The sequence below is a fragment of the Notolepis coatsorum genome (assembly GCF_963971535.1).
Source record: "Notolepis coatsorum genome assembly, chromosome: 5".
NCBI classification, from domain to species: Eukaryota; Metazoa; Chordata; class Actinopteri; order Aulopiformes; family Paralepididae; genus Notolepis; species Notolepis coatsorum.
Genome location: NC_140169.1, coordinates 28,480,318 through 28,492,487, shown reverse-complemented (window position 1 = coordinate 28,492,487; position 12,170 = coordinate 28,480,318). Strand labels below are relative to the sequence as shown.

Below are 12,170 nucleotides of genomic sequence, written 5' to 3'. Positions count from 1 at the left end.
TTTGCACCGATCGGTGTTCACTGTGTCAAGATGGAGTCCTGCTAATGATAGCGAGTGCCCGGACGAAATATGGGTGAGCACCACTTCATCCACATGACTTCCTGTTGGGCGATCTGCCGATCGGCCACCAGATGGCGCTCTTGAACCGTTAGAGTTGAGTGGAGCTCAGCAGTATATCTCAGGTCCCCGGAGGAGAAATATGATTTCGATCACAGATTTTTGAAATATTGATATCAAAGACGTGTTACGGCGTCTTCGGCAGAATGAGCATGGCGGGCAATGACGAGTTTCGGCGTTTCGGTGATTAAAGTGTTAACATTACATATCTCTTGTCGTGGAATTAACACAACATTATGCATACTTTTGACAATAAATAAAATCATAATTTGTTCTTACTTGCTTGCCTGGGTAAATAAAGGTTAAATAAATGTAAAAAAAAAAGATTTTTTTAAATTTTACATTTTTTTTGAAAACCGATACAGATCATTTCCGATATCACATTTGAATGCCAATATCGGCCGATAATATCGGTAGGCCGATAATATCGGACATCCCTACTCACAATAATATCGGTAGGCCGATAATATCGGACATCCCTACTCACAATCCACTCATATAATCACATACTTCATAAATATACTACTCACAATTCACTCATATATTTCATCATAAACCAGATCGCTCTCTCTCTCCCAGTATCGCTCTCTCCCAGTATCTCTCTCTCAGAGTCGTCCTACCTCTCTCGTCGGTGGTGCTGAAGTACAATGTGGAGGGGCAGTAAGGGAACATACTGGTGACCAGAGCTGGCTTCTCTTCCCGATTGTCCACCGCCTCTGACGCCATAGGCTCCTCAATGCTGAGACTGATATACACACAAAACACATCATCAATCAATCATCTAATCCCCCAAATAAATTATCCCCACAAGGATTCCCAATTAGTTAGGTCACATATTATAAATAATTCATATACACTTCACTACTGTCAATCAATACTATGGCGTACAACACATTTCAGTTTGTGCATTTGAATGAATTGTCTATTTTACTAAAAGTGCTAGATAACATTCAGCCACTAGATGTCGCACTAGAGCACCAGCATGTCATTTATCCAAACCGGTGCATTCCACGTGAGGACATGGGAAGTAGGGATGTATTTTGGACCTGTAAATCTTTTTAAATGACAAATTCATTAATCAAAAAAAGAATTTGTGGGAAAAGCATTACTTTTATTTCTGCACCTTTCTAAAAGCTCTGTGGATGTATTATTTAAATGAAACGTGAGTATTTAGATTAACCTGATTGAGTGGAGTAGGTTTACGTTACAGATCAGTAATCTGGAACCGATTACGTCCGACTTTCCCAACCTTGGGTCCTCCACTATGGAAATGGGGTCACCCCATCAAGTTAAAACGACAGCAATCGGGGAGCTCCAGTAGCTCAAGCGCTATTTCGGCGCCGGGGACAACCGTGCTCGTCACGGATCTGGGGTTTAGCGAGTTCGAATCCCGGACTGCAGCCGTGCCTTTCCCAGAGTGTCTTCCCCCCCATCTGTACCCCTTCAGCCTGTTTCTGTCGGTCATTCTTGACCAGAGTAAATGCGATAAACGCAAAAAAGAGCCAGCGGAATGGCCAAAGTTTTAAAACGACAGCAATCAAATCTGCTCACACTACAGTAACACAAGAAACTACCATCTACAGTTTTCAGCACAAAGCCATAATGACTTGCCTACAGCTTCACTACATTAAAGGACCAGACCAGTCTTTTGGACATGTGGGTTCCAAGTCATTCTTGCTTTGATACGAAAACCTTCTTTTATCATAACATTTTAACATTAATCTTCTTCGTCTTAAACCCCATAAACTGAAGAAAGTCACCATATTTGACCATAAGTGCCATGCTAATGTGTTACTTGTTATTAGGGGTGCACGATATTGATTTTTTTGACCCCGATACCGATAACTTTCTGCTCCTCAAGGCCGATACCGATAACCGATATTTATTGTATTATAAAAGTTTTTTTTAAATGTATATTCCTGTAGTTTTGACCTAACCAGATTTATCATGACATGAGCGTTACTACTATGAACAAAACAAAGCCAAGACAACAGTTTTGACTGATAAAGTGACGATATTTATTTTTCCAAATAAATATAATTTGAATCAGAAAATTCACAATCCGTCAACAACTTATAATACATCCAACCTAACAAATGACCTGCAACATCACCACCGCTACGATGGTGTGTTAAAAGCCTACGACGACGCGCAAGCAGCTAAAGCTGCTGTGAATCCAAAGCCAGCTACAAAGGAACCTGCAGCGTTTGTACCTATTGACGAGGCGTTTGCTAAATTAAAGAAGTTTGACAGAAATGACCCAAGGGCTCAAGCCGCTAGCTTTTAAGCAGTGCTTGGTGGTGCAAATTAACCTGGCTACTACGGAGCAATAAGCTTTAGCTGCTCGCGCGTCGTCGTAGGGTAGGCTTTTAACACACCATCGTGGTGATGTTGCAGGTGACTTGTTAGGTTGGATGTATTATAAGTTGTTGCCCTTTTCCTTCCTCGTGGAACTTCTGCATTGCATTTGTTACAAATAGCAAGCAAACTTTTTTCCTCTGAAACTATTGCCACACTACTGACGCCATCTTTGTTTACATCCGCGCTGCCTCTGAAACTTACGTGGCTACGTCACAGCCAAGAAAGGGAGCGCTGGATTTGTGTAAAACGCCCTCTTCCTAAACCACACGCTATCAGTCGTACCACTGTACTGGCAAAACGGGAGGAGCCTAGAGAAAAAAACAAACGCCCTTCATCCCAATTCACCCACACCGCATTCTTTTTTACCAAAAAATATATTATATATTATCGGAGCTATCAATAACGTTATCGGGTTTATCGGGATGACGTCATAATTGCTGATATCGGCCCGATAATTATCGTGAATCCCTACTTGTTATAATACCGTATCTGAGAAATAATTAATCTTCTTCCTTGATGCCGTATTAAGACACAATAGAGCAATTCTTCAGGGGGAAAAAACTAAAACTTTTCAGGTAAATAAATGTACCTCAGATGTCAGCAGTGGTGACTTGCATGGGTTCACGTGTTTAAGACACATTTCAGATACAATGGAAGCCAAAGGAACGCCACCTTGATTTCTGTATTGAGGCAAGAATTTTTTACTTAAAGCCCACGTGACTGGTCTGGTCCTGAGTGCACACTACATGAAGGACACATTGTATGGTCCTTTAAAGAGTACACACTACATGAAGGACACATGGTATGGTCCTTTAAAGAGTACACACTACATGAAGGACACATGGTATGGTCCTTTAAAGAGTACACACTACATGAAGGACACATTGTATGGTCCTTTAAAGAGTACACACTACATGAAGGACACATGGTATGGTCCTTTAAAGAGTACACACTACATGAAGGACACATGGTATGGTCCTTTAAAGAGTACACACTACATGAAAGACATATGGTCTGGTCTGGTCCTTTAAAGAGTACACACTCCGTGTTTCCCCTGAAAAAAAATCAACAGCGGTGCTGTGCTGCGCACACTCTGCCGGAATCCATATTTGTGCGTGCGCACGTGCCGCCGGAATCCATATTAGCGCACGCTGCCGGAGAAATAACTTAAAACTACCTTAGAATTGTTCAAGATTCATTGTTCATGTTCATGGTGTCATGTCCGTGTGAATTTGCTAGGATGTTTTTGGTGTGTCCGCTGACACTAGAAGTGCTCTGGAGGCCCAGTTAGCTGCATACCGTAATTCCTCTAATAGTAACCCCGGCTTGTATTTGTTTCAACTGTAGCGGGTACCAGGCTTGTATTAGGAGGAGGCCTGTATAAGAGAGAGGCCTATATTTCTAATTTTCAAACGGATCATAATGAATAAATCAAAATTTTTTGTCAGTTTGAACCCAGTAAAATGTACTGGGTTCATTTATTGAAACCAAGTACTGTATGAAATAGTAAACAGTGCAATTACAGGTGGTCACTGGTCATTTCAACGTTTTCAAAGTGAAATCAAGTAACTAGCTCAGTATGCAGCTCAGTATATTAGTAACCCGGCTTGTATTAGGAGGCCGGCTTATAATTGCTTAGCTCAAGAGCGATCTTGTTAGATTAAATTGACCAAAATCAGAAAAAAAGCTAAATGATCTGCCAGTGGGATAAGATAATTCAAGATAATTCTACTCAATATAGACTTATTGTACCAAATACAAGATATGTTCACTTGATAAAATAAAAAAGAATTGCAGTGTAGTTGTAATCAAAGTAAATGTCAAGATTAATGACATGCCTCAACACTTGTACACTATTTGTATTGAACATAATTATACAGTAGATGATTTAATAGATAATATAAATACTAACATACTAACTGTCTAACATACACAAATCATAACACTACAACAGCACTTTACACCTAAGAAGTCTCAGTGGCAATAGGCTACATTCTGCCTTAGAGCATTTCATTTTCCTAGGCTTTTGAAAGAAAAGCTCCAGGGCTCTTTGGTAGGGGAATTCACTGGTAGGGTCAAGGTCAACTTTATTTATATAGCACATTTAAAACCAACCGAAGTTGTACCAAAGTGCTTCACAATATAACACAGAGAAATACTAAAAATACAATATAAAATCTGAGGGGGGGGAAAATATATATATATATATATAATTATACAAAATACAGTATACACACAATCAGAAGCTGCAATACATTAAAAACAATATAAAAAACTAAGAAATAATTTTTTTTTACAAATACAGTGTATACACAAAATCAGAAAGCTGCAATACATTAAAAACAATCACGACACGACCAGATATATGGCTTACTAAGCCTCAAAACGGCAAATGTAGTGTGTACTCTGGACCAGACCAGTCACGTGGGCTTTAAGTTCAAAATTCTTGCCTCAATACAGAAATCAAGGTGGCGTTCCTTTGGCTTTCATTGTATCTGAAATGTGTCTTAAACACGTGAACCCATGCAAGTCACCACTGAGCCTTAAAATGGTCTAGGGTCTGAGCAGACCTAATTTGTAATGGAAGACTGTTCCACAGTTTAAGGGCAGCCACTGCAAAGGCTCGGTCACCTTTTGTTTTTTGCCTAGACCTTGGGACATCTAAAAGTAATTTGTTTGATGACCTCAGTGCTCTAACTGCAAGCATGGAGACGTTCAGCTAGGTACTGCAAGCACTGGTCTGATGTGCTCACGCCTCTTAGTGCCAGTCAAGAGACGTGCAGCAGCGTTCTGCACTAGGCTGCAGGCGTCGTAGGGAGAGCTGGTCGAGACCCACATATAGAGCATTACAGTAGTCCAGCCTTGACGATATGAACACATTGGATGACCCTCTCCAGGTCTTTGGGAGATAGGTAGGGCTTTATCTTTGCCAGGAGCCTAAGTTGAAAAAAGGAGCCTTTAACCACAGACCCAATCTGTTTATTAAATTTCAGATCACTGTCAAAAGTGACACCAAGGCTTTTTATAGAATTTAGTTTTTTTGGCATCGAGGGGCCCTAAAACACCAGCCGAGTTTCCCAAGCGGTCCAGATGCCCAAACACAATTACCTCCGTCTTGCCGTCATTAAGATTTAGGAAATTTAGATCCATCCAAATCTTAATGTCGACAAGAGCGGCCAGCAGAGGTTCAAGACAGTTATTGCACTCTACTTTTAGAGGAAGGTAAATTTGGACATCGTCCGCGTAGCAGTGAAAGGAGACATTATGTTTGCATAGAATAGAACCTAAGGGCAGCATGTATAAAGAAAATAACAAGGGACCCAGGATGGAACCTTGGGGAACACCACAGGAAAAAGGGGCCACATTTGAGGAGAATTCACCCAGATGGACAGAGAAAGTCCTATCAGACAGGTACGACTGAATTAACATAAGGGCAGCACCTCTGATGCCAACACACTGTTCTAGGCGGGATAAAAGGGTCCTATGATCCACCGTATCAAAGGCAGCGGTCAAATCCAGTGTTACCATAATGGCATCACACCCAGAGTCCAGTTAAAATAAGGTAATTGAACATTTTTAAAAGAGCAGTCTCAGTACTATGACGAGGTCTAAAACCCGACTGAAACTTCTCATGATTGATTGATTGAAAACTTTAATTAACAGATTGCAGAATGGGTACAATACAGTACAGCTCAATACACACAATTGTTAAGGGGATGCAGACCAGAGAAAGACTTTCGTCTTAGATGTAATTTGTCTCTAAAAAAGATTGCAGCTGGATGGAGATTACTTTCTCCAGCACTTTGGATAGAAAGGGCAGTTTCGAGATGGGCCTAAAATTTGAGAGAACAGAAGGGTCCAAGTTTGTTTTTTTGATTAGTGGCTGCACTATAGCATGTTTAAAAGAAGTTGGAAAAATTCCTGAACTAAAACAAGCATGCACCAAAACAATAATAAAAGAGCCAACTGAATCAAAATCAAAAACCTCTTTTAAAAGGATGAGAGGGAACACCGTCAGAGAGGCAGTTTGTGGGCCTCAACTCACGAACAACATCAGACAGTGAGGACAAGGATATGGGTTTAAACTCCTCAAAAGCAGCTGGGCACACAGGTGGAACCGAGGGGTCGGGGGCAGCAAGAGGGGGTGCAGACCGAAGTGACGAGATTTTGTCAACAAAGAAATTTAAAAAATCATTACAGAGAGCAGGCGATGGTACAACAGGGGCAGTATCACGAGGGTTTACAAGAGAGTCAAGAGTATTAAATAGAACCCTGGGTTTGCTAATATTCTTAGAAATAAGATTGGAGATATACTCAGTTTTAGCAGCCTTCATGGCTCTTTTAGAATCCAAAACGAGACATGCAACTTATCCTTCTTCCACTTTCTTTCAGCGCGCCTGCATGAGCGTCTGAAGACACGGATAGCATTATTTATCCATGGTTCCGAAGGAGCCCTAGGGTGTTTGCTCCTCAATGGGGCGATAGAGTCTAGGATGCTGGTGCAAGTGGAGTTAAAAAGTGCAACAAGCTCCTCTACATTTAGGGCATTATACCCATCCACACTAGAAAGCACAATGTCATTAAAAGCTGTGTGGAAATTCAGCGCAGTGTCTGTGTTTATAGCACGAAAACGGTGTGCAGGAGGACGAATAGCAACTACAGAGCATGGGACAACAGCAGAAAATAAAACAGGCATATGATCAGAAATACAAGCACTATCACATATTTCTTTTACACAGACACTCAAACCATGAAACAGCACTAGGTTTAATGTGTGTCCTTTTTCGTGGGTTGGACCAGAGACCCACTGAGTGAGATTGAAAGACTCAATTAGAGACAAGAAGCTTTTAACCAGAGGACTGGATTCACAACACACATGAATGTGCATATCACCAGTGATTAGAAAATGATCGAAAGCCACCATGGTTTCAGACAGAAAGTTCTCAATGTCCTGGATACATTTCTTATTGTATTTTGGTGGACGATAGACAACCGCACACAGCAGGGGAGGAGATGAATTTAATTCAAAGAGCTGCAGGTCAAAGCTAGAGTAAGTGACAGCTGCAATCTGCCGACAATGAAAATTGGATTTAAAAACACATGCAAGCCCACCACCTTTGCCGGTGGTCTGTGGGGCGCTGATAAATGTACAGTCAGGAGGGAGGAGTTCAGAGAAAGGTATGGACTCATCGACATGTAGCCAGGTCTCCGATAGAAACATAAAATCCAGTTTACGGGAAGTAAAAAAATCATTCAGAAGAAATGTCTTGTTTGATAGCGATCTGGCATTATCAAAGTCAAAGTGATATTTGGCGTCATACTGGTCGCAGCATGTCGTAGCGGGCGCAAGTTAGTGTGGATAACACCATCGCTACGGGCTCTCAGCTGCCCAGGTAGAGGCACCGTCGTTGTTTTAGTCTGCAACGTTTCTAGGCTATTTTAATGATTTGTGATCATCCCTACTCTATTGCTTGTAGGTCTATTATTTACTATAACCTGTATATTTGAATTTTTATTAATATCAATGTTGTAATGGCACAGGCTATAGTCCATCCGATTTTCGAAACTCGGAATAGCTGATGTGGAATATCTAGCAGGGGTATAGCGTCAGTCTGCAAGACTGGCTAGATGGCAGGATAAATTGAAAGATAGAGCTGAGAGTCCTTTATAGCTGGTATGAAGTTTATCAGGTTTGTACAAATCCTTCATCGTCCAAAATGAATTGAAGTGGCCAATGTATCCGTATCCACATGCTGTACAGAAATTCCGCAGCCACTGATCGGCACTGTACGTACGACTAAACAGCTCTGAACTCCGGCGGAGGGTTGGAATTAGACCGGAGAAAATGCACACTTTGCCAAGGCTGTTTATTTGTTTGGCAATAGCTTCATAGTCCTCATGGAGCTTCTTTGATTGCCTGCCTCTAATGTAATTTGTCCCAGCGTGCGCAATGATAGTGTGGGCAGATGGATATCCGTTTACAATGTCTGGGATATGTTTGGCTATGTCATTGATTTTTGCACCCAAGAAGGAATATGTGATGCCTTTCGGAATTGTAACATGTCTGACGATGGAGTCACCTACGAGGATCCGTTCTGGAGGTGGAAAAAGGCGGTGTCTGATATGAGCTAGCAGCAGAGGGTTTGTGTCAGCTGATGGGCTGCTAGTATCGACAGAGCTAGCATTTGCATCTGTTAAGCTAGGAACACACACTGGGGGCCGTGGGGGAGGCGGAGGACAGCCGAGAGCGTTTACAGGCAGGAGAGGGGGATCGGGGGTTTGAAACGTTGGTGTGGGGGGGTGAAGGACTTGGAGCAGAGCGTTTAGCATTTCGGCGCGCAGCTCTACATCCACGCTCAAGCTGCTGTATAGGGGTGCAGGGCTTGCTACTGTCGGCTATCGCTAGCGTAGGAAAGTCAGCCAGTGGAGCAACGACATTAGAGCGGAGCGCCCGTTCTGAAAAAACTGAGGCGTCGGAGCGTTCAGACAAGGGACCGTACCGGTTGGAGAGTTGAGGGCAGTCCATAGGATCAAACAGAGGAAGTGAGAGCTTCCTTTTACCTCTCACGACGGTCGCCCAGGATGAACGAGCAGGCGAAGGGGCAGCGTCAGATGGCTCCAAACGTTCCAACCGAGACAGGATTTCAGTTTGACGGCCAAGGAGATTAAAGAGTACACACTACATGAAAGACATATGGTCTGGTCCTTTAAAGAGTACACACTAAATGAAAGACATATCGTCTGGTCCTTTAACACTTTCCGTGCCACGCCTCCGTGTCCTATTTACCCCGTTGAATGCCAGCCTTAACACATTGCCCGCCGGGCATTGTACCCATCTAATGCCCCTCTCTGCCAGCGCTATAAGTCTATGGAGTGGCTCACCTTCTTTGCAGGGCTATAACTTTTTAAATTGTATTGCTATATTGACATTACAATGGCCCATTCAACATCGATTATCTATCGTTCTGGATGTGGGAACGTTATACTTTTTCATTCATACAAAAATACAAAAATTCCTTCTAGAATATAAGTGTTTTTATCGTTTTCTGCAGTAATTCGTGAGTGAACGTGAGTTATAGGCCTAAACGCATATATAGATTATCGATTGCCGTTTCCCCCCTATACACACTATATTAAAAAATGTAACTGTATATGATCGGTATACGTTATGCTTCATCATGCGTGGAGGAAAGGGGGGGGGGGTCGTTTATAATTCCCAGAGCATCAGTAAATGCTTTATGTAGTATGGGTGGATATATTGATCAGATGGTTTGCAAACAAGGAAACTCACAATTGGGTTGAAAATAATGTTAGTGTCCTCTTACCGTGCGTCAAAGAGACTGGCGGTGAAAGATCCCAGGTATACAACGCCGATCACCTAGGTCCATTTCCGGTTTGTATGTCGCAATAAACGCAGAAATCATATAGATTATTAAGTTTAGAAAGCGATCCATTATGTACATTGTGTCTGTCGGGAGCCTTGCAACTATATCTGACGGCCGTTTGAATTTAATCGACGCACAGTCCTGTCGGTGAGTGTAACTCGCCCGACCATCCACCAGGCGGCGGTATTGAGCCATCGTTGCCTTCACCTGTAGGGTCCAGCTGCAGCGTCGCGGCTGTATATATGAATTATGAATGCCATGGCGAAAAAATTTAATATTTATCTCAATAACGCTGTACAGCGAGGTCTGGCGCTCAACGCATGGCGGGCAATAAGGCTGAACAGCGTTTCCGGCGGTGGATGTGTTAACACTTTGGTTGCCTTGGGTTAAATTAATGATATACCATAGATTGCCAGCGCTATTTGTCTATGGAGAAAGTCCCCTTCTTTGCAGGGCTATAACTTTTTAAATTCTATTGCTACATTGCCATTATTAGGGCCCATTCAAAGTCCTATATGTATTGTTCATTGTGTAGCAACGTTAAACTTTTTCATTCACATATTCATAGTAAAGTATGGTCTAATGTATAAGTATGTTTTCATCTCTTTCTGCAACTTTCTCCAGAACGTGATATATAGCCCCAAATGCATTATATTGATGATGAAATACAGTTTGATGGCAATCAGCGCGATATAAAAAATTCCAACTAGACGTACTTCTAGAAGTTACTACACGTCATCTGATGTTGACCGGATGGGCGAGGGGGCGTTTATAATTCCGTGGGCAGCGTTATACCAATCATCTAATGTGGGTCAAATGTTGATAAAAGCAGTTAGTATCGAAGATGGTAACGTTACACGCTGAAACTCACCCCAGTCTCCGCGCGCCGTTGGGCGATCATCGTCGAGTAGAAATTTTATCATTATGGGATATATTATTACCCGGTCCATCTCCAGCTTGTATAATGGTATATACGTCCAAATCATGTTGTTTATCGAGTTATTGGCAATCGATCGCTATGTAGAGTGACGAGCTAGAGTGCCGGAAGCTATACCGAGTGTCCGGAAGTAATAGGGCCGACCAGCAAAACCTCTACTGCGCTTCCTGTTAAGCAGTTGCGCCGATCGGCCACCAGATGGCGCTCGTGAACCGCCAGAGAGCTCAGTGGGTCCTGCTGATGGATCTCAGGCCAGCGGAGGGGGAATATGAATCCGATTCCAGATTTTTGAAATATTGATATAAGGACGCTGTACAGCGTCCCCCGGCAACTTTAGCATGGCCAGCAATGACGCTGTAAAGCGTTTTTAGGCAGTCAAAGTGTTAAGGGGCTGAATTTGCGATATTTCATGATTCTCACGGAGCTATTTCTATATTCTATATTATAGCTATGTGGAAATGGTTCGGCTCATTTGACAAACACTAGTTGCTGTACAATATGAAAAAAAACTTTGTTTCACATGCCTTCGTTCGTTCACAATTCCACGCTAAAAAAGGTAAACATTGGCTGAAATCGAGGCTGATTTCCTGGAAACGGAGATATGAAGCGTTTTCTGCAGCATGCGCAAATCATGATATTCGCTCGTCTGAGACACATTATTCCAAGTTCATAGGGTAAAACACACCACCTAGTGTTGTTTATCATTCATGAAATGCAGTAAAGCTATTATATAGGGATATTTTGATTGATTACGTTATATGCCTATATTTTTTCCCCACACTTACTGCATATAGCCTCAACGCCACACACTTACTGCATATATAGCTCAACATAGCGACAATATATAGCTCAATATATATAGGCATATAACGTAATCAATCAAAATATCCCTATATAATAGCTTTACTGCATTTCATAAATCATAAACACTAGGTGGTTGTCATTATTTGCTCATTTCTATATATGCAATATATATACAATATAGGCAGCTAGGTGGTGCAGTGGGCAAGGCACTCACCACCAACACTGGAGACGCTGGGTTCAAGCCCAGCTCTCCACATTGTTTTCAGTTTGGCTGGTCGTCCGTACTAATACAATTGGCAGTATTAGGGGGAGGGAAAACTGAGGGGTGGGGATCGGACATTGTGGACAGCGACTCCTACAGGTCGGTTGGTGCGCCTGCACAGTAGAATCAAGAAGCGATCCAAAGCGCAGACCCCTGGCGCTGAAAGATCACGCCGCGCAGGTGAAAAGATGTCGAGTATCGGAGGGGACTCGTGCTATGTATGGCTTCGTCCACATTGCAGCCGGCTTGTGGGAGGCAAGAAACAGCGTTCGAGACAGGGGAGGGTTGAATTGGACGATACGAA

At 42.4% G+C, this 12,170-nt stretch overlaps 1 protein-coding gene across 3 annotated transcripts in view; it reads right to left on the bottom strand.

Annotated features, from left to right (window-relative positions):
• Positions 1-12,170, bottom strand: part of ttll4 (tubulin tyrosine ligase-like family, member 4) — a 132,925-nt gene that overhangs the window by 76,191 nt on the left and 44,564 nt on the right. For all 3 annotated transcript variants that reach the window (XM_084314543.1, XM_084314544.1, XM_084314545.1), the window contains one exon: positions 738-862. In XM_084314543.1, the coding sequence (XP_084170669.1) occupies positions 738-862 (125 nt within the window). The remainder of the gene's footprint in view (positions 1-737; positions 863-12,170) is intronic.